Source organism: Tachypleus tridentatus, chromosome 1, assembly GCF_004210375.1.
Source record: "Tachypleus tridentatus isolate NWPU-2018 chromosome 1, ASM421037v1, whole genome shotgun sequence".
NCBI classification, from domain to species: Eukaryota; Metazoa; Arthropoda; class Merostomata; order Xiphosura; family Limulidae; genus Tachypleus; species Tachypleus tridentatus.
In genome coordinates, this window is record NC_134825.1 from 134259280 (window position 1) to 134284196 (window position 24917).

Below are 24917 nucleotides of genomic sequence, written 5' to 3' on the forward strand. Positions count from 1 at the left end.
CAAAAGGCTTCATTAACACTAGATATAGCAATGTGGTTGAAATATTATTATACACTCTTCTTTACTTTCACTCATAAGTTCTTATTTAATAATAAATGTCATGTTGTAAATTGATGCAATGTTTACATGTCTTCTGTATCTCTAGTCTAGCAAAAATAAGGAAGATTAAACTTAAATTTCTTAAAAAGCCCACATTATTAAACAATAAGAAATGTTTGATTAATTTTATCATATGCTTGTGGTCTACCAATTCTCAAAAACTGCAAGCACTGCCATCACACATGTAATATGTTTTATAGTCGAAATTCCTGTCACTCTAGCACTTTCTGATGGTAATTATTGTGAAAGAACTGCCACACAATGGGAAGTTAGTATGCTAGTCTAAAAGAGCTATTTTTTTTTGTACTTTCTAGTTTAAGTTTGATTCAAGGTAAATGGCACATAAAGTTAGCAGTTTGATAAGATAGGTTGTTTGAAATGAATATAATACAGTAATGGCTCAAGTAATTTAATAATAAGTGTACCTTTCTTCCTTTTCACGTTAATAATTCTAGGGGTATTTGTCACAATATTTTTGTTGCTTCAGATTTTGTGATCCATGATGCCAATAGACCAGTTTTTTGAAATGGTAGTTATTATATTCTGATGTTGAAGTTTTTGTAAGCTAGGGCTGTAACCCAACTATGGGTATCAGTTAAAGATTGTAAATTTCACACATGAAAAAAATCACTGATGAACCATTTGAATGATCATTTTCTAATTACATGTTGTCCAGTTGTGCACAGGTCCCTAAACTGGTGTTATAACCAAGATGTGGATGTAAATTAAAACAAAAGCATTAGTAAATGTGACAGTTAAAAAAAAAAATCAATTAGGAACCATTTGGTGATGAGCTGTAATTATATGTTGCCCAATATTACACAGTTTATAGGAGATGGTAGTGTAACCAAACTATGGAGTCAGTTAAAGAAATAGCATTAACAGATTCCTAGTTGGAAAAAAATATACTAATATATAATTTGGTGATCAAATGTAATTATATGTTGATCAGTTGAGCCTGTATATGGAGTTTAATGCAAAAAGAAAATACATAAACAAAACATATTTGTTTATGAAATACACCTCTTTCCATGTCTACTAAGTGTCAAAATTTAAGGTTTGTCGCTTCTAGAGTGCATATGATATACTGGCAGGAAAGATAACTTTCTATTTTGTGATGTGTCATGTACTAATTTGTCTTGAAGTGAACATTTAATTTAAAGACAACAATTTAAAAAAAATTTACATCATAGCTGACCATCCTATACTATACTATACTATAGCTCTAGAATCTTTTAACTTATTTACTATTTGAAACTTCTTGCACATCTGTGTGAACAATTTAAGCAAAGCACACAAATATTTATAATATAGTTCTGCTTTAAGTTATATTTCCAAAACTAAACATGAAGTTTGTAATATGTAAAGGTATTCTACTTTAAAACAGTATCTTAGGGTATCATGTTAGGTCTATTAACATTTTCCAATAGTGTCAAACTTTTAGTGTATATATGTGGATGTGGCTAAGAATGCTTTTACAGTAGACATCTGTAACTTATTGTAGGTAAATTTGAACAATGAACAAACAGCAAGCACTCCACTTGTTTCAAAGTAATGTATATATTCCAAACAAGTTAAATGTATGTACAAAAATTCTTTACACTGTGGAGATCATTGTCATATCTTAAACACTATACATATTTCTTCTTATTGTCAAAATACGAATTCTACTAAATGAATTGCTTTATTATCCAGTAAACAAGCTGAACTGTTTTCTCATGCTTTTGTCACAATAGTAACAGTGAATAATTCACTTATGCTGCCTCATAAATTACCACAGTTGTATCCTGAACTTCCAATAACTGTGTTCTTTTTGACAAAGTTCACACAAGCAGGTTCAATTAGTTTAGAACACTCTTCAATAATACAAATTATTCTTTTTATCTCTATCAAATTCTTAATTTCATTTCAATATATCACCCATTAATGCTATTTGCTCTACAGATGGCTAGTTTCACTTTTTTATAACCTTTTGTCTGACTGAACTTTTCTACATTCTTACTCATTTTGTTACTATTATTTATATGTTTGCCACTGAGTCCTCTATAAATTTCTATAACTTCGACATCAATGAATTACGAATACAATGTACAATGTGTTCCAAGTTATGTAAAAACTTGTCATAATTATTGCCTTTCAATTAGTTGCTTTCAACTCTGTTGTTATAGAAAAACTAAATAATTATGAAATATTACAAAATAAATTAATAAAGAATGCCTACACAACACAATCCAACAATAAGCCTTTCTTCATGAAAAATATTTAAAGTAATTTTTTTCAAAAAATAAAAACTGTTCTTAGTTGAAATACTGAGTCTTCTTATGTAGCCTTCACCAACAGTCATAGTTCCGTTTTTTGTCTCTCCTAGTATATTGTCTTCAGTAGGGGTTCTACTTTACAGAATCTCTTGTTTTAGTCTTGGTCTCATGTTTTGTGGTGTTTGTATTTCCTAACCAATCTATATATTGACACACTAGATTCTGTTCCTCTTTCTTCTTTTTACCAGTCAGTTCTTCATTTATGTTGACATCCTCGTACATCTCATGTCCACCCAGTGCTCTTAGGTCTAGAGGATCCTTATCTTTTTTAAAAAAGGTATTGTTTTCCGATTCTGCTTCTGTGACAGCCACATCTGCCATGTCCATCTGTGCATCATCATCTGCATCCATAAGTTTTCTTCTCTCAAACTACCTCTTCAACAGATTAGTGTGATAGACCATGGTTTTTTCCAATAACTTTCACTTTATAGCACATTCTGTGGACAACTAATTTGATGAACAGAAAGATGATGTGGTTGGATTCCTGGAAAGATAAAAAAATTCCCTCATACTCAGAATTGGGACAAAGGTACTGTACTGTGTACTGTGAAAGGTCCTTTTCACTATTCATTGAATTCATTGTTGGCTGTGAGTAGCATAACTGAAATTTTCTGTGTAACTTTGAAATGTCTGGTTCAATACTTCTTTCTTGTCCTCTGTTTCTGTAACTCTCTTTCTTTTTTGTCTTGTGCTTGACTTCCTTTTGGACAGTGTCTTGAAATGTCTGTGGTGAATGGTCTTTCTTCTGTGCATCCTTAAAACGTTTACCACCTGGTATGTTTTCTATCAGCAAGTCATACAGTATTTCCTCAATAAACAAGACCTCTACATAATGTGGAATATTCACCTTTATATTTGCTGTGAAATATTTTCTCACTGTTCCATCATTTAGCACACACACATGCCTTGCTTGTCATCTGATCTTCAGAAACTAGACTTGTTTTCGCTGCTGCACTACTACACCCAGTGTCTTGCAGAACCTTCACTTTCTTGTCCTTGACATAGCCTTTACATATTGGCATATTTTGATTTGTTAGCACCTCTTGATATTTGTAACATGTTCCAGCCACTACTGGTACTGTTAATCCATTTCTTGACTTGAGATGATCATTAGTTGTGCAATAATCAATCATGGAAATGGCACAGCATTTATTGAATATAATGTGTTTTCTTGGTTCTGTTTCTTTCTAGCAATAACATTCATGGTGCCAGTGACTGTTTTCTTGTTTCCTACCAGCATTATTTTTTGTAAATAGCTCTAGCTGCTTTAGATTGAGATTTCTGCTGTTGCTTACTGGTAATGGACTTGCACTCCTTTGCAATTTGCTCGACTTTATAAAAAATATAACATTTCTTCCGCCATCTTTCTGTTAACCTCCTTTCACCTTTCATAAACTTCTTCTTCTGGTCAGCCATCACTGGTTTCAAATTTCACTGGATATTTTTGGACTTGCCAGTTATACTCCCCCAATGGGCTTCCATATACTGTTTTGCCAGCTTATCTCCTCCACATCTTTAGGAACAGTGGTATGTCAGTTGAATATGTGATTATGAACTGTTAATATACTATTAATTCTGTCAGTTCCTCAAAACAATTGTCACATTTGGGCTTGCCAATCCATCTTCTGAAGTATTATTGCAGAAGTGCCACAAACTACAGTATAGTTTTTTTTAGTTTCAAATTTGACTTCTCTGAACTTCTTGCAAAAACCTTCAGTAAGTTCATATCATTTCAGTAAAACTACTTTTAATTTGTCATAGTTTGTGTCATGCCTGCATTTACGTGGTCTTTTCCTGTGAGAAGTGAGCTGAGATAGACTGACCAATCACCTTTGTCCCAATTCTGAGTATGAGGGAATTTTTTTATCTTTCCAGGAATCCAACCACATCATCTTTCTGTTCATCAAGTTTGGGCAGCTTGAGTCAGCTGGCCCTGACCCCATTGTCATTTTGGGGTTCTTTTTCTATTTCATTTTTTACTTCTTCACTTCTTTTTTTTTCTTCTCTTCTCTGCCTACACTCTTCTTTATATTGTTCTTATCTTTGTTTAACAAACTCTCATAGTTCACTGTCTTTTAATCCAAGACACTCTTCTTTCTATCAATTTTTCAAAATTTGACATGGTTATATAGTTTGGTTGTAATCTCCACACTATTTGTGCTACAATTACAGTTGTATATATATATAGACCTACTTATTCTCATTGTTGTTCACATTTTTTTTTCTACTGCTGTTTATCACCATATAATCCTGACTAGCTTGCCAAATTGTCAGGAACATTTAGACTTTTATGGTGTGTATATGGATGTGAAATAAGGATTCTTCCACAGTAGATATCTGTGACTTGTTAAAGATACATTCAAACAGTAAATGACATTCATTTATCTTCTTGTTAAAAGTTCACTTAGGCTAATTCAGTGACTTTAGAATCAAGTTGACAGGCCCAACTACTTTTCTCTACATTTCTCACAATAGTATCAGTGAATAATTCACTTATGCTGCCTCATAGATTACCACAGTTGTATCCAGAACTTCTAATAACTGTCTTCTTTTATCAAAGTTCACACAGGCTGGTTCAGTTAGCTTATAACACCCTTTGACAAAGACAAACAATTCTACTTATCTCTGTTGTTTGTTGTTGTGGTTAAAGTGCATCCATCATGGGTATCAAAACCTGGATTCTAGCAGTATAAGTTCACAAACATACTACTGTAATACTGGAGGGAGATTCCTTATCTCTATCAAACTGTTAATCTCACTTTGACATATCAACCATTAACTTAAGGATATTCATTCCCCCCAACACCTAATTTTATATTTTTCTAACTTTTCTCTGACTGAACTTCTCTTTAACTTTACTTTTCTCCATTCTTGCTCACTTTGTCACTGCTATTTATAGCTGCTTTGCCATATACTTAGGTGGTATAATTTAAACAACAATGTTGTTTTGAGGTTTTATACATGTTGAATAGGATTTTTTTTACAGTAAGTGACTTGTTAGCAATAAATGAACAGCACACAATTTTCTTGCTGTAAAATAATATATTTAAAACAAGTCAAACATATATACAAAAATTCTGTGCATTATGGAATATTACATTTCTGTCTTTAAAATCCTAAATAATTCCCTTTTCCTGTCAAAAAGTCTATACAGGCTGATTCAATTACTTTAGAATTCAAATAACAAGACAATTTATATTTCTCTATGTTTCTTACTACAAAATCTGCAATAAATTCACTTATAATTTCCTGTGGGTTATCACAGTTGTTTCTAGAACTCTAAATAATGTCTCCTCTTTACTAAAGTATGGACTTTGGTAAAGAGGAGTTCAGTTACTCTAGAACACCCTTTGACAAGACAGACTATTCTGTTTATCTCTGTTAAACTCTAAAACTCACTTTAAAATCTCACAAATTATGGATAAACTAATGATCTTGCAGTCTAATTTGACATTCACTGACTTAACTGTTTCTGACTGAATTTCTTCAGTAATTTCTTTAGAAATTTCCTGTCACAACTTAACTGCCAATTGTTTAGTGTAGATTTGTCTAATTATCTCTCACTTAACTTGCTTTCTTGTATCTGCAATTACTTATAACATGCAACAGAATATCTAAAAATATCTAGCCCTCTAGTATCAACAGTAATAGAGACAACATAAAAACTCAGAAGCTTCAATTAAAATGGCAGTAACATTAGGAAAGCCTAGTACAACAATTAAATTGTATACACAACATATGATTCATACCTAGTAACTTAACATCACATCTAATGCTTAAAATAATCAACTTTTATCATATCCAACAGGTTGGTAGAATATTTATTCATACTGTTTACATGTGATATTCTGTTGTGGATCATCTGATTGTATTCAGAGAAGAAGAATGCAGTTAGCAATGAATAACAGTGTTTATTTTTTGGGTGTTCCTCACATAATGAGTAATGCCATGAATAATCTTACAGAGATAGTTTTGGCATATTGAACTTTAAAAATTTAATTTGGCCAAACTGCTTAATAGCCCATCATTGGTCGCTTTTAAAGCTTGTTGCCACATTTGATCATACCTTATCTGGCAACTGTGTAATGTAGTTTTATTTAAAAGTTTCCATAATCCATGTAACATATGAAGATGATAGTTTACCAATAACTGTTTCAACATTCCCAACATTCAGAAACCAAAAACAGTGTGTCCAACAATTTGAGCAGTATATTTTTATATGGAACAGAAGGAATACCCATTTCATTTTCCAAGTGCTTGAGGTATACAATGGTTGAATGAAAAATATGACTGGAAGTGTAATCTTGGTGAGCCCATATTTTGCTAAATGGTTTATAAATGAAAATCCTTCTTTATTAATTTTTATAGTGCTGCCTAGAATATATGAATGTTTTTGTATATGATATTTATATTCATGAATTTTTCATTTGCTGCTGTGGTGTTTCATGTTGATCCATATCCTTGTGTCTTCCAAAGCCATTAAGTAAAAGGGATACTTCCATCTTGTGAATTTCAAACCCCTGATTTAATCATATTTTTATTATATGAATGTGTGAATATTTTCTGCAAAAATAACTGATACATAGCCTTTCCAAATGTAATTAGTTTTGAATATCATCACGTTATGTCAAAAATGTAGTTTTGATAAATGCTATTTCATCATGATTTTATACTATATAAGATTGTCACATGATATGCTTATTTGCTTATTTTAAATTGTTTTACTGTAGTATACTTCTGTATTATAAAATGTAATATTTCAGAAATGCTATGTTCTATGTATTTAATGATAGGTTTTTTTTGTTTGTTTGGAATTAAGCACAAAGTTACACAATGGTCTATTTGTGCTATGCCCACATTGATATTGGCACCCTGTTTCTGGCAGTGTTAGTCCAGAGACATACCACTCCACCACTGTGGGGGCTGATAATAGGTACCTGTATATTTAAATACATATTACAGTCATAGTAATTAGTGAAACTTGACTCTGTATTAAAGGTTGGTGCTATAAGAATATTAAGTACAGATATTGACTAAGGGGCGCATTCTCCCAAGTAAATAATTTTAATCACTCAGTGGTTCACTGACAACACTTTTTCATTTAGTTTTTTCTATGCAACTAGCTGAAATGAAAAGAGACTACAGTCTTTGCAAATTCTAAATTTACACTGTTAATTACTTTATATGTGTAAGATAATATGTATACCATTTATTATTTGAAGCATTCTTATTATTTGCATGCTGTATGATTTTACAGTACACAGTTTAAAATTTATATTTTGTATGTACAGTGCAGTACTTGTTATTGTGTGAAATTATTAATTAGTATTTTAGTAATTCATTGATTGCAAACAATTTTTATTCATTTATGATTGCCCATCTCAAAAAAGTTTTGTACTTGTTCATATGCTTGTGTAAGTAGCAGAACTTAGAGAATATTTTTGTTTTACTAATTTTTAATCTTCACCATAATAATTTTTACATTATTAGATTGGAGGTCGCATCTCTGGTCTTGATCACTATGTAGAAAAGTTGTTTGGACCACAAGGCTATTTTTCCGAGACTACATTTCAAGAAGTGGTTGAGGATGTGAAGCAAAATACGGTGAAAAATGTAAAAGAAATGTACAACCATTTTAAGAGCAAAAGGTCAATTTCATACAAGTCAGAAAAATTGGATTTACTGGATGAAAGAGTATGTTTTCATTTTATTTTCTGAAAATTATTTTAAGATAAATTTAGTAGTTATACCATAAATTAATACTTTGCAAAAAAAATAAAAGTTTCACACATTTTCAACTGAAGAATGAAATGAAAATTAAGAAAAAAAATGAATGTTATGCATGTGTGTGTGAATTATCAGTGATATAACTGAACAGAGTAATATAAAGTAATATTAGTTTTAGTTTAGGAACTTAGCACATATTTATCAAGGGACAACCTACAGTTTCTATACCTATAGCTTTAGTTATATGTATGTAAGAGGAGTTTGTATTTTATTATACTGTGAGCAATGGATACTTAAATATGGGTGTTTTATCACTATATATAACAGTTTAGAAACTTGTTTATACTGGTAACAAGGTATCCTTTATTTTAGTTACATTAAAGCGTGTTTAACAGTTTGAAAAGTGATTTACCATCAGGTATTTTCTAAAGCATATTTTCTCTTGGAATAACATTTTGGTCTGACTGCCCAGATATTCTTTGTCAGTTAGATACTTTGTTGCATAAATTGTTTGTAGTGCCAAGTTTTATTGGTTTTTACATTCTGAGGTTTTCTACTCCTCTATAAAATTTTTAAAGTTAGTTAGACAGTAAGAGAGCGTATGATGTACTAATAGACTTTGTATAGATTGTCGAATATATATTTTTGCCTGAGCAACATTTTATATATTTTACATCAATGGTCATTTTTGTTGTATTACTGTTAGTTTAAACACTGTCTTTCACAATGTGCTATAGTTTTTTTGTTGAAGTGAGTGAGCTCAACAGACAATAACATAACATTAACCAATATGGGTAGAAAAGAATGGGGAACTGCAAATTGAATATGTATATCTACATTTTTATGTATAGGCCAGATGCTTTTTTCAGTCTCAGTCTGTGACTTGTTGGTAAAAATTTTAATAATAAAAACAGCACATAATCTATTTGTTTTAAAATAAATAATATATTCAAACAAGTCAAATGTATATATAAATGCTGTTCGTTACACTGTTAGTTATCACAGTTGTAATCAGAGCTTTAAATAATTGTCTCTCTTTTTGTCAAAGTCCACACAGACTGGTTCAACTGCTGTAGAACACAATTGGCAGGATGAATTATTCTTGTCCACTTTGGTATCACAATACAATCTGTGAATTTCTCTTTAAAATCATCACCATAGGTTCTTTGTGACTAAACTCATAATTATGCAGTCTGGATCTATCTATATCTTTATTTTCTTTTTTACTTAACTTCCTATCATGTTTTGTATATGTATTTATAAGCATTCTAACTGAAGCCTAGAACTTTCTACATGCTATATATGATGGCACAAAATTTACATAAAGAAACACGAGAAATTCAGAAGGTTTGAGTAATATGATGTCAAATCACAGCAATTGAACTACACAACAAATGATTCATAAATAGTTTCACAAGAAAACTTGCCATAACTATCACATCTAAGAATAAAATAACTTACTTTAAAGTTCACACTATATAAACTGAATAATACTTCCATATTAAATTTATAATGAAGAGTTGTGTATATCTAACAGTTTATAACTTCAGTGGCAGCAGGAAGAGAGGGGGTCAGGGAGGGGCATTTGCTGCTGGGCACCTGCCGATTGGGGACACCATCAAGGTGCTTTTATATTTATATAATGGTGGATATGAATCTGTATAATACATTCATTTTGAAACAGAATACACTTGTATATTTAGATAAATAAGTTCACTGATGTTTTGATTAGCATGAGTAGCACCCACCTACATATCACTAGTAGGCTTATACTGTAAATGTTGCAAGACTGCTTGTGATCTCTGTGGCAACCAGACAACACACAAGAATGTTTTGAGTAACTTTGTTCATATTGTTAATATTAAAAGCATATAAAGTCGTTACTGAAAGTACTGATTTTAGCATCACATAAAAGGTCTACAATCTTTATGAAGTTTAATGATACATGTGTTTCATTGATAGAACTCCAAACTTATGTTAAAATCTAGGTCACATTTTTTCAGGTTCCTCTATCATTCAAGCTGCAATTAGCACAATACTTTGTTAAAGTTGCATATTAAATCAAACAAACAATATTCATAAACACATTTAACAAAAGAGGATGCTTGTGGAGACAAAATTTCAATGATAGGCCTGGTTTATTGGATATTGTTAATCAATTTAATGAATTTGTTACTGATGGAGATAAAGCAGATTTTGAAGAAGACTATGGCTATCAAATAAACATTCATCAAATAGCTATACTTTCCAAGGGTATTGGTTGTCTTAGGCTTTCATGAAGTGGAAGACCCTGTATTGAACAGTCCATGAAAAAACAATGTTGATGATTCATGTCCATGCTTTTGAAAATAGGGATGCCACCCTCCTAACAGCAGAATAAGGAACAAAGTGGTGAACTAACTGAAGTTTAACTAAAAACTGTTTCTTTAAGAAGCTTGAGAGTGAGGAAAGAATCCTGGTTGATGTCTTCATTCTGTAAAAATTTCATATTTTGTTTTTGCTCTTATTATTTTCTAGCAGTTTTTCAAACTCAAAATCATCTTTTAAACTGGAAAATGGATTTTTATCCAGAGAAAACTGGAAATAATAAAAAGCCCTGAAAATAGCTATTATCATCAGAAGGTTTCTGTCAAATCTACAGAATAGGAGAGAATGGTGAAGAAACAAGAAAGAGAGGATGATGATATAGAGAAGCAAATAGAGGATGATAAACATTACTGGATGGAGTTTCTCAAAAGAACCTTAGATGCGATCAAACAAGCATTAAGTTTGGCAGTCCTAAGTCACCATCTATTCTGTTGAATATACAAGACTTATTTAAGACTTATTATTTAGTTTATTTTGTGCTTTAATATTCAAGGATTATTTAGTTTTAATGACAAATATGTTAAAAGTTGATTATTTTAAGTGGTAGCTGTGACAAAGTTCAAAGAGTTACTTACTATTAGTCACATGTATGTAGTTTTATTGTTATATTAGGCTTTTGTAGTAATGTTGATGTCATCTTACATAAAGCTTCCGAATTTTTCTCAGTATGTGTAATATTGTTGTTACTAGAGGGTTAAATACTTATAGATTTTTCAGTCATGTTATAAATATGTGCAGATACTGAGAGGAAGCTAAGAAAGCAATTTATGTGAGAGAAATGAAACTGATCTTGACTATTTGAGTGATTAGCCTTAAATCTTTCCAAAGCAAGTTTCATAGTTGTGCTGTAAACAACAGAAATAAAGGAAATAACTTGTCTTTTGTATTGGATTTTAAAGCAATTGAATCAGACTGTGTGGTCTTTTGTTGAAAAAGAGAATCATTTAAAGCTCTAGATTCAACTGTGGTAACCTGTGGTGTGAAGAATTATTTGTACATATGATTGACTTTTTTAATGTAGTATTTTAAAATAAGCGAACTGTATACTGTCTGTTTATTGTTGAAATTTATCAACAACATGTCACAGACAACACCTACCATGAAAAATCCACAGCCCTATATAAAACCTGACAGAACTAATTTTGGAGAAAGATTATTTTCCATGTTGTATCCCTCACATGATATCCAAAAGTATTTATTGATTTTTAGAACTTGGTGAAAAAGTAGTGGTTGATATGAAAAGATAATTCTTGAGATACTTCGGAAAGATGAGCTGAATTTTGATGACTGTCATGCTAAGATGTATGAAAATGTGGCTATCATGTCAGGCCATATTGGCAGTGTTCATACCAAACTTTGTGAAAGAAAGGGTAAAGCTATATTCATAAACTGTAACAATAACTCTCTAAAGTTTTTTTTGCTCGCATTGAATCTGTCGACAGTAGTGTTGTGAAGTTCTTTGGAGTTGTGAAACAAATTATGTTTTTACTGGAGAGGTAGGTCCATGGGAAAAAAATGATAGATTAAAGCTAACAGTGAAATGAGGATCTAATGTACAGTAGAGTGCCAGAGAAAGAGTCATTTGTATTATTGTTAGTTAATGTCATGCACCCGTTGAATATATCTGGTCATTAACTGAAGACCAAAGTTAGTCAGCTGACACTATAGCCACAACAACTACCGAACAGCCATTTGATGTTTAACTTTGTTTCCATTCTCAATTTGTGAGAACAAGTACTGAGAAGAATTAACATTGTACAGAAGAGCTTGCAAAAAATGGCACGTAATATCAATACACTGTGTGAATATTTTATGGCCAAGAATTTCCTAATATGTGGAAATTCAAACAACAAAGTATTCCAAATAGTGGAATCATGGAATATAGTCATATGTTATATAGATGTGTTAAGCACAAGTAAAGGAGAGAAAGCAGAATATGTGAGATTGACACTTGTTGAAGAGATTGACAAGATTGATGAAGCATACTCTGGATAAACTGATTCAAGAGATACAGAAATGAAGTGAGAGTCTATCATATCTGAACCCACAGTTTGGCTTTCTATTGAACCTAGCCTTTCTCTCTGTTGAGAAAACATATTTGATTGAATCAGTTTTGAAAAGATTATTGACCAAATTGCTGCACAAAAAGCACACAAACATTACATGTAATTATAAGTATTGAATAGTAGGCACTAAATGAGTGTTTTATTGAAGTGGTTGTTTTATTATTATCATTAGTTATCAGAATTTATGATAATTATAGTTATTTCATTGTTGGTTTAGCATTCACTGCTAAAATTACATATGACTGTGTAATTTATAATAACACAACTGGGGTAGGGGCACCAACAACAGTGGCTGTCTCTGGACTCCCAGTATACTCACATGACCACTTTGTCACTTACATATTGTTATCACATAGGGCAGTTGACTTGATGTAACGAATTTATTGTTTTTTTAATTGAGTAAGATATTATCTAGTCATTTACAAACTTATTTTGTTGTGGGATAAAAAATAGTTTTGGCAACAACTTGAAAGCTTGATAATTCCATAAGTTTTTTATTATAAATGTATATAAATCAATGTATAATCTGATCAAATGTTTTAGTGGATAAGTCAAATCTATAGTGAAATTTTATGGTATAATAATTATACATAATGAACAATGAAAAGTATTATGCCATAAAAAGAACTTTATTACATATTTGCCAACTTCAGGAATAGATTTTTTATTAAACTTAAACTTTGTGTTTCTATGTATAAGAACAAAATTCTAAAAATTATAATATAATTATTTTTGTACTTTTTTAAGTGTGTCATTATTTGAGGTTATACGTCTACACAATTATCTGATTTCCACACATAATGAGAAGTTCTTGAATTTAATTTTGGGAATACAATGTGCAGTTGTCTGTTGTAAGTTTACTGAAAGAAACAAGACACACTGTTGAAGTTTGAATAATATAAAATGCTTTATTTTATGCTGAAAAATAAAAATTTACTGATCACTGAGATGATTAAAGTGGAATGTTGCAGTTGTAATAAACTGAAAATAGAAAGGTACAATAAACTTCAATTAAAGGTTGAGTAATAGCCGGATGTTGTTCATGAGATTTTAAACATTTCCTAGGAATTTTATTATCCAGTGTTATCTGCTTGTTTACATTGTGAATATTTGGCATTACTGCTTAATGAATTCATAAAATCGTAACCAATACCTTTTAAAGTGGGTACGTCTCATGGATCATTTGAAAACAAAGAATTTACATTGAAAATATTCATATGTATTGAATTACCCTATTCTAAGTTGCTTATGTTTTATATCTTCTAAGTAGATTTGAATGTTATAAATTGTATTATATTTGTAATTCATTTTAAATAAACAAGTTTTACTACAGAACTTAAGCTACATATATTTAACATAGCCTTAAATTTGTTCTCAATAATGAGTCATAATCTATTTTGTTAAAGTTTTGATTGAATATCGTATTGTTATTGTTGATGTTTTTCCTTTGCATGACACATCTTATAAGGACTTATAAAATTATTCATACTTAGCAGTTTTTGGTGTGTTTTGTAATGCCTTAAGTTAGTTTTGTAATGTTTTCCAAACTGAATCTGGTAATTAACTTCAAATCAGATGAACTTTATAAATATCTGTTAGATTCACAGTAAGAAAAAGGGAAAGAAAAGATAAATTATTTTATGCAAGACATATCAACAATATAATTGACTTTAAATTTTTAACATTTATATGTTACTCATCAGTTTTTTAAACAAATGAAAACTGCTGAGTTTAAAATAAAAGAGTCAAAGGTTTGCTTTCAATTTGATAATTTGATTAAATAATAATGAAAATATTTCATGCTCTTAGGTCAACTTAAACACCCTTGATAACCCAGAAGTCTCTATGTACTTGAGAAGTTTTGGAAATGAATGGTTGTGGATGAATTCTCATGATATTAAAAACATATATAACATTCAAGAAGCCTTTAGTCTTGTTGAATTGGTGAACAAGGTAAGTACATCTGTTTATTTAGCCAGCAGAAAGTGACTGATAATAGAAACAACAAAGTTTAGTTAAAAATAAAATTATTGAAACTGTCTTTATTGATTATTACCAAAGATGCCTTTAAATAAAAAGGTTCAACAATATATTTGAATGGACTTTGACACTTTATACTTTTATGTTAGTCAAGAGTCTATTTTAATCAAACAATATAACATTTCCACAATTTTCTTAGTGTCCTGTTAAGATATGTTTGTGTACATATATATTCATATACACACATATCTATATTTCTCTAATATTTTGTAAACTAAGGCAATTAGTGTTCCAGTGGTTTAGTTGCCATACTATGAAAATGCAGGCTCATTGTTCATATCCTTTTACTGCCAGAAATAAAACACATTCTTGATTTTGGTGCTATATATATATAGTAAAGGCAATTTTCAATTCCCTCTATTTGGTGAGACAAAGAATTGGCCAAAAGTTTGGGTTAGGCACTGTTGACTTTCTTTCTTCTTTCTAGCCTTTTAATTCAAAATTATGGATGGTTATCAGAGATAGCCCTTGAGTAGCTTTGTATGAATATATGAAAATAAACAAACTAAAGTATTGAAAATATATTCAGAGTCTGTTTAGAAGACTTGCAGTTTAAGAAAGAATATTTGTAGTTTGAAGCTACATTAGTTAATATCACAAAACATCAGCATATTTTCTGGAATACTACACTTGTTTCTGACAGGTTTTAACAGAAATACAGTCACTGTTAAAATGTAGAAATGATATTGTTACTAATAAATGTTTTCTGAGATCTAACTCCAGTATTAAAACATGTTTTATTGTTCTATAATGAAACAGTTTGTCTAGTATGCATTACATTATAAAGTAAAATCAAGGTCCTTTCAGATAATATTTGTTTTAATATAATTGTGTTTAAACTATTTATTCTGTAAATTTAATTCAGAATTATAATTGAAATCTTAATAGTTTTTAATAAAATAATAATTTATTATTTTATTTTGACATTATAAATAATTATAAGTTTTACAGTAATTTAGTAATGTTTTAGATTGCTTCAGCTTGAATGTTGTTTTGTGAGTTTCTTGTATGTGATGTGATAGTTCTATAAATATTCAGACTAGAATATATTATTTTTCCTTTTTAAATGATTTTATGGGTTAACATACAGTTTACAACTGCAGAGAAATTTTGTCATTTCAAAGAATGAAAGTAGTACTCATATGTAGGGTTTAGGACAGGGTAAACTGCTTGTGATTTTATACTAGGATGTATAGAATTTTAAGAAATATGCTGTAAGTGTAATGAGAGGTTACTGTTTTTAAAAATAAAATAATTCAGGTAACATATGTGATTAAGTTTGTATAATACCTTCAAAACTAAATTTAGTCTTTTTTTTCCTGGTGCTGCGATAGGTCATGTTATTGTTCAGTAATAAACCACTTGCAAATAGTATTTATTTGAAATATCAAAAACAAACATTCATTAGTTTTTTTCACAAGTCACCAACTGAAGGAAGTTTACATAAGAAAAAAAAGCCACAGAGCCAGAATTCACATACACACAAAACAAGCATACATATTTTTTGCAAAAGTTTTGTATATTTAGTGTTTTTTATACTCTAATCCATAAGGAAAATAATCTTTCATGTTTGATGGAAATACACCTTTATGAAAAAGAAAATCTTTAAATAACCATTTTTGTACACAGTATACTTAATATAAACTAACAGTGAGTATGTCCACCCTCTTCCTATAAAACTGCTGAAACACTTTAAATAATTTTGTCATAAACTTCTTAGAATGATCCTCTGCTCTTCTTCCAAGATCTCAAAATGTATGCTATGAGGAAGGGACATGTGTTGAAACACTACAACTTTCTCTTTCTTGTGCAAATAAGTTTTAAGTATTCCAGCTGAGTGTTTTGAATCCTCTTACAGATGAAGTTTGGACCAATACGTCTTGTACCACTGAAGATAGGATGGTGTATCAAAATTTGTTTGTTCCTTTTTTCAATCAATTTTTCAGCAATTTTCCAATAATGCTTGAGGGTATGCACCTCCAAACTTGAATTGAACTTCATATATAATAATTTGTTTTTTCAAGTAAGGTTTCTTATATGTTCCAGTTGTTCATTTTTCTCACATACTGTTGTCTGTTAGATCTAAATAACTGAAATTTGACTTATTTATCCAACCAATATGTTTTAATGTCACACCAACGATCAAGGATATCAAAACTCTTTAATGTCATACTCCATGCTGACGTAGAGAAATTCTCTCACATTCAGCATGAAAGCTATAGTTACAAAAGAAAAACAATGAGCCAGAAAGCCAATAACTAAATCTAGATATATCTTCTGGTAATGATAAAAGAATTTGAAATCAACAAAGGATCTCTAGATGGATATTTCTTGTTTTCTAAGTGACATAGAAACACTAATGTGATCGTTCACAAGGTGAAAAAAAAGAGGCCTCATTCACCAGATTGTCTTGTTTCTGGCAAATCTAAAAGGACTAAAACTGTGAAAGGGCTCTGTCTACAATCATTACGCTCAGTCATTTGAAATAGTTGGCATCTCTGAAACTGGAATCACAACTTGCTGCATATCTGTCACTTCTTGAGCAGCTCAAAACCATTTTGTGTCTTTGTTCTTCTTAAGTGTAATCTCATAATCTGATACACATGCTCAGTAGATGGTCTGTGGAAAGTTTGTCAAACTGTGTGGTCTAAGACTGACATAATCATTGTTTGCAGGAGCTTGTTAAAGTGAAACTGTGATGTTAGACAGTGGTGCATAATAATTGCCATTGCATTAAATACAACTAATAATGTAATAAGGAGTTTCGAGATAAGCATGCGATATAAAATATTCTTGTAAAGTGCAAATAATCTACAGTTAATATATTCATTATTTTTTGTTAGTTACTGTCTGGTTCTAGACTCATTATTATAGTGAAGTAGTTTTGTTCTTCTTTTCTTTTTAATATCTGCAAGTATATCTTTTATAGTATGCATAATCCACATCAAGAAATATCTTAGTTCTAAATAAAAAAATCAAAAGAGAAACAATTAAAAGCAATAAAAGAATAATCATAGCTGCACATACATCACCTTATCCTGAAGTTGTTTCTGTGTGACTCAGCATACAACAGAAATAAAACACATCACTTGATTTACAAGGTGTAGAATCCAAAGCATGATCAAGTATCACAGAACATCACCTGTAATTGACAAATCCAGGATTTTAAGATAAAAAATTTGGCTAACAATCATTAGCAACACTTGAAGATGATATTCTAAGCAACAAAAAAAGGAAGCATTGAATTGACAACAGAACTGGTTGTAGGCTCAGGTGTTGTCATCCATCAGTCAACAGCATGAAAGCCACTTTTACAATCAAGTCTCCATTTGTATTGCACTAAGAACACCTTTGTGTTAAGAAAGTGGAACAATATTAAAAGGCTAAAATATGCACAAGACCAAACACATTGGACTGTGGAATGATTGTTAAAGGTGCTTCAAAATTTCTCTCAGTGACTGCATGTATGCAGAAGTAACTGTACATTTGTCTTAAAAATTTTTAATTTAGAAGCAGCCATATTTATTGAAATATTTATTAAATGCTGATATTACTGGTGTGAAACTTTATAGGTATGACATAATTAATGGTAGCAAATATACACTTTACTTGCATGTATCAGGTTAATAGAAAGACTTCAAAGGTGGCTTATGCTACATATATGAGACTTTGAAAACTTTATTGTATGGTCAAATATTATGTTTCTTTCACAATTAATGAGATAGACATATTACATTTTCATAATATATGATAAAAACTTAACTTATCCCTTTTTCTATTTGTAGCTGTCCAAAAAAAGCGAGATTGATTTATCACATAGCATCATGTTGTTAGATACTACAGTGACTTGTCCAACACTGAGTGGAATTCCTGTAAAGATTGATGTCAATGGTACAGCTACTGTTGTAGTGAAAGCTGATGGAGAAATTAATTTTCCTAAAATGTTGTTTGAAGGATACATTTCTCCTAGGTACCTGATTCTTGTCTTATAAATAGTTTTAACGTTGTCTTGCACAGCATCTTTTTATGTCAATAAATGGAAAATAAAAGTATTTGACTTTAGTATTTTGTCTATAATACCTAGGTTTTTGTAGTTTAAATAAATTATGAGGTGGTGTAAAAGTTTTACTATTTGTTTACATGCTATTCAAAGGCTTGACACTTAGCTTATAGTTTTATAGAACAAATTGGTGGTTTGATCCTTGTAATGGGCATAGTATAGATATCCTACCATGTAACTTTATGCTTAAAACAAAAAAACGATTTGGTTATGAACTTTTTTGCATCAAGCAGTTACAAGTTAAATAATAGTATTGTATTAGCAGTCTTTTTAGAATTTATTTTTATTAAAAATAATTAAGATAATAATTTAAATAAATTAGATTTAGTCATGATAGAGATTTTTAATATTTTATATAGTATATAATATTCACATGCAGTTTTTAATAATGCAGTGCTATTCATATACAGCTGTACTATGACTTCCATACACTATTAATATGGCCTTAACATTTGCAGACTTTTAACTCGCACTTAAATAACAAAGTCAGACAGTGTGGCATTTGAAATAATAATTGTTTTTAATTGTATGTTTGATATTGTGTAGGTGTTATTGTTTATTTTTTGAGTTAATATTTAACAGTTCTTTAGTATTTCATTGGAAAAAGTTAATAATTTTAAAGGTAATAGTTATAACAAGTTTGGTGACGTAACTCAGGAACTCAGGAAGGGTCATTTATTTTATTTACAATTACACTGTTATATGGGCTTTACTGATATTGTTAATGTAACATTGCTCAAACTTTCACAGTTTTTCTCATTATTTTAAATGAGTATTGTTGAATCAGCAACACTCATCTACTTTACAGAAAGTTCAAGGCTTCAATGATCAATCTATAAATATTGGTAATCAAGTGAGTGCAAGTTAATAACTAAAGTAGAAAGTAGAGGAAAAAAGTTAGAAAATGTGAAGTTAGCTGGGATGTTAATGATTAGCCATAATGAGCAATATTATACAATAAGTTTCACAGTTTAATATAGATAAGAAGAAGAATTTATTTTTTCAAAGGGTGTTCTAAAGTAATTGTGTACTTTGACAAAAAAAGAGACAATTGTATGAAGTTCAGGATTCAAGCATGGTAATCCGTGGTGTAACATAAGTGAATTATTCACTGGTACTATTGTGATAAAAGAATAGGAAAATAGTTTGTCTTGCTAATTGGAATCTAAAGTAATTTAATCAGCCAAAGTAAACTTTCGACAAAAAAAGAGAATTATTTTGAGTTTGAAATGCAACTGTGGTAGCTATAATGTAAAGAATTTTTGTACATAATTTGTCTTGTTTTGTACATATTATTTTAAAACGAGTGAACCGTGTGCTGCCTGATTATTGTTCAAATTTATTGCTACCAAGTCACAGACACCTACCATTGTCTGAATCCAAGCCTATATACATAAAACTCTTCACATCAAACTTAAGTTATCATCATCTGTAAACATTGTGTCAATAATGTGTGTAATTTTTTTTACGAGTGTAAATGTTCTTGATGTTTCAGTAGTATATGCAAAACAAGCTGTGTTAAAGTATGTGTAATACGTATTTTTATTTTTTACTTTTTGTTTTTGTCATACCTAGTGCATCATATGTTTATTTTTATTCTGTTTTATTTGGAAGGTAATTTATTACAAACTTTATTTATCAGTTTATGTATAATAGATATTTTTCTCTTGTTTTGATTACTTTGCTGAGCTTCATTACATTTATAAGTTATTCCCACATGGAAAGCCCCCCAGTGGCTCAGCGGTATGCCAGCGGACTTACAACACTAAAAACCGGGTTTTGATATCCTTGGTGGGAAGAGCACAGATAGCTTATTGTGTAGCTTTGTGCTTAATTCAAAACAACAACAACCTACATGAAAAATTAATTTATTAGACAAACTTTGTAACTATAATTTTTTAATAAATGTTAATACGTAGCAAAATGTCCTTCCAACCTTGCATTATAAATACTGATTGGTGTCTTATGAGTTAGATGTACTTCAATCTACAATTAATGTGCAGATAAGGTACATAGCAAAGTGAATAGCCAATAGTATTGGTAAAGTGAGTTTTGTAGAAATTTCTTGGTTGAAAAATAGTATAGAGTTATGATTGGTTAGCTAAATATTTGCAATACATTCTTAGGTTATAGAGATAATACCAAAAAGAGGCTCATAGTTTATCATATTTCTAACATAAGTTTATGTTATATATAAAAGAGATAGGACAAATTACAAAATCTAATATAATTACTGGATATTAATTTTATGATGAATTTGCTAGTCATGTAACATTTTCTTTTATGGATTATCTTATAATATTATGCAGGCATGATATTACTTACATATGCATCATACATAATAAGTATTGTGTTTTCCATCCCCCTGTTCCTTTCTACTTTATTTAAAACATTGTAGCATTTTCCTTTCTATTAAAGAAACAGTAGTCATGGTAATAATAATATTTATAATAAACATCACTGCTACTTATTGTGTTGCCACTATATGTAAAACAGATGGTAACAATGCTTACAGCAACAGTACTGACAATGAAATTCCAAACAACAGTCCTTTTAACAATGGAGATTAGAGTTTAAAGCACTGTCTTGTGCCATCACATACCTCATTCATAAAGGGTCTGCAATGATCACTTGCTCTTATTTAACTCTACATTCTCATGTAATTCATTTGTAAATTTAAAAAAACAAAACCCGTAATCAAGTAACTATGACATAGCATTAAAAAACAAAAGACCTTGTTATTAAAATATTTATCTTCCTTTTAAAATCCTTTAAATAAACTGCATCTACCATATCTGAAGGCAACTCATTTCAAAAGCAACCATTCTGCAAGAAAAATAAAGCTGATTTGGTTGAATATGACTCCTGCCCTGCCAAAATGTACACTTGTATCCCCTAATCTATCTATTCTTATCATAAAATATGGAAAAGATAATGCATAACTGTCAATTTTGTTAACAGTCTCAATCAGATCCCCTCTAATTCTTCTTCTTATAAAGATAAAACAGGTTCATAGATGTTAACCTATCCTCATATGACAATTTTTTCCTTCCATGATATCATCCTAGTAACCCTACACTCAACCCTTTCCAGTAATTCAATCTGCATTCTATGTTAAGAAGCCCAGGACTGAACACAGTACTCCAGGTGTGGTCTAATCAATGGCATTACAACATCTTGAGACTTGTATTCATTATTTTTATAGAATCAACCTAAAATCCTAAATTGATCTTATTGGCTCATATGTTTCACCAAGCTCTTTGTTTATAATTTAATAGAATTTTAGTGTTGGTTAAAAACTCTTGTTTTGATTTGCTGTTCATGGAAGGTTAAACTTTCTCACAAGTTTTTTCTTTTGTTATTTAGTGCTGCAGTGGAGTTTAGTGCTGCTATAACAATGGATGTTAATGTTGCCAAACCAGGTTTAAAAATTGTATCAACAATGCACTCTTCTACTACATTGGATGGCAAGTTAGAAGTTAATGATAAACGAATGGTGAACTTGAAACTCAACTTGCCACGAGAGAAACTTGAAGTTATTGACATAAAGTATGTTCAATATAAAATAACTATGTAATATCTTAATTTATGTGTTAAATTTCACATTCCAAAGGGTTAAATTATTGTAGTATGCAATTTGAGGTGTAGCCATGTAAATTTCTTGCCCTCTTACCATTTGTTACATGTGCATTTTCTATGATAAGTTGATAGTAATTTTTAAATCCACCTTTATTTTAAGTAAACCTTTGATTACATTAAATTTCAGTCTGAGCATCTGTTTGGATATTTAACACTTCTTTTCATTATTTCAAGTATTTATTTTATCACAAAATGGTTTTTGTTCTTTTTGTGGTATTGTATATCCACGTGTTTTAATATTTTTGTTGTCATGCACCTCTACTCTCTTAAAAATATAGTTTGTTTTTTTTGTTTGTACTAATACTCATTAAATGGTGTATTATGAAGATTACATTTTCAAAAATATGTGTGTGTAACGTAAATTTTAAATGTTTTGTCTTACTTAAGTACTGCATTGTTTTTCATTTGTCTTGATTGAATTTCTCAGAATTTTCTTTTCCCTTCCTTCATATCTTTTGAGGCCATTGTATGTGTGCATATGAAACTTGTTCAAAAATATTTATCTGATTTTATCCACATTATGCATATAGTTAGCAAGCAATGTTTTAAACTCATTGCATGGTCAGACAGGCTGTTGGAAGAAGTAAAATATAATTAAACAATGAATGTATGTATGTTTGTATAATGCACAGTGAAAAGTTATCTTTTTATCTTGTTTGCATTGATAAAATTGTTATTTTTAATGCCTTATCAAATGGCAACAAACATATGGTTTATAACTGCAAATTTAGTGCAGTCACTTTACTCTGGATTTGCTGAAATGTGTATAAATGGCTCTTTGTGCCATTAGGAAGTTTATACTTTCTGCTTGAGTACTTAATGTTTTTATAAACCTCATCTTTGCTTTTAAATGTTACTACATCGTATTACCTTATTTCTCTTTGCCATATTTTTAAAACTGGAAATAAAATTTTAGACATTGAAACAGTAAACATGACTTTCTGCCATCAAAACAAAAATAATATTCTCTATCTGAGGTGGTTATTCTCAATACTTTGTTTATAACATTTTAAAATGTTCACATTTGTCAAATAATCAGAATACTAATACAAATATTTTAATTAATATGGTGCACTACAGTATGTGTTCTTAGTATCTCTAAGTCTCACTTTTGATAATTTGTTTACTTACATATTTGAGATGAGATGTTGCCCTCTTTGTTAAATACTGCACTATCATAGAACATACTCTTATGATTCCTGAATTTGCAGATTTTTAAAATCTTTTTCAGAATATATGGTTCTTGTAATGGTTTTGAAATTGTTCATTAGTTAAAACCAAAGTTTAAGCAAAAAACTCACCTCATATTGTTTAATTTTGTTATGCTTTAATATTTGAATTTTCCATGGTACAATAAAACATCTTTTACTTATGTTGAAATTCAGTAGAAAAAGAAGTTGTTATGATTGCATTTATAGAAAAATATATTATTTGAATAATTTAACTTTCCTGGAGAAAAGTTATTTACGTTTTTTGTTTATACTAGTTTGCACATTATATGTATTATGCATTAATTTATCCATAAGCAAATAAATTTTATAAATTATTGCTGTAGTTGCATGAATCATAGCTGCCTACTTTGTTCTTGAGCTTGCTTTAAAATCTCAAGAGGGTAAGTAGAAATAGCATAATCAAGTTTTTGCATTAATCTTAAATATATTTTATCTTGTAGGTCTGAGTTATTTTTAATACACTCTGGGGACACCTACAAGCCAATTATACCAGAAAAATCTTGGAATTTTGACTCCTGCACTACTTTCTTTGAAAAACCATTGGGCATTGAATTTTGTGGAAAATTTACAGTTCCACACCCTCTTTTTAACTCAGAATATCCATATCTTCCTTTAAATGGCCCTATGGAAATGGAGTTTTCAATATTGAAGAAAGAATACAGTATGCGTAGTTATGATTTCACATTTAAAATGCCACTTGTTGAGGTAAGAAAGAACCTGCATAGTTCAATGTAAATAGGGTAAGTTCTCCTCTAAATGTGAAAATAAAGGAAAAGATATATAAATGCTTAAGGTCCTGGGTTAAATGTTCAGTCATGCAGTTTTATCTTTTTATTAATTGGCTTTTTCACTTATAATAATGTATGTTAGAAAATATACATTCATTGATTCATAATATAAATTTAATAATGATAACTTCAGGCTGAAAAACAAAATAAGTTTGTTATTTAATTTCTGTAGTGCATATAGGTGTAAAAAAGACATCTTAATATTCAAAATAAATAACCTTGTAGCACTAATATTATTATTTTTCTTTAATTGGACATTCAGTGTTTTGCTTTACAACTTCTTTAAGAACATTCCACTAAAACACAAATCATAACTGACTGCACAAAGCTTAAATGGTTTAAGTAACAAATTCATAACTGAATCATAAGGTTATTTATTTCTAGTATTAAAATAAAATTTTATATAGTTTAAGTGGCTTTCAATAATGGGTAAAAAAGAGCAAACATCAATGATGTTGAAACACCTTATTGTGGTAGTTTGAGTTTTATTATTGTATTAGTAAGCCTTTGTGGGCTATTCCTTTAGTTCAATTACTAGAGCACAAGCCTGGTTTCTGTTAACTCTTGGGTTTAGATTTAAA

At 30.0% G+C, this 24917-nt stretch overlaps 1 protein-coding gene across 1 annotated transcript in view; it reads left to right on the top strand.

The window, feature by feature from the left end:
* The window catches only part of LOC143224794 (apolipophorins-like), a 145321-nt gene that overhangs the window by 63933 nt on the left and 56471 nt on the right, over positions 1 to 24917 (top strand). The window contains exons 13-17 of the mRNA XM_076453108.1: positions 7908 to 8111; positions 14387 to 14530; positions 18403 to 18587; positions 22044 to 22226; positions 23989 to 24253. Coding sequence (XP_076309223.1) covers positions 7908 to 8111; positions 14387 to 14530; positions 18403 to 18587; positions 22044 to 22226; positions 23989 to 24253 — 981 coding nt within the window. The remainder of the gene's footprint in view (positions 1 to 7907; positions 8112 to 14386; positions 14531 to 18402; positions 18588 to 22043; positions 22227 to 23988; positions 24254 to 24917) is intronic.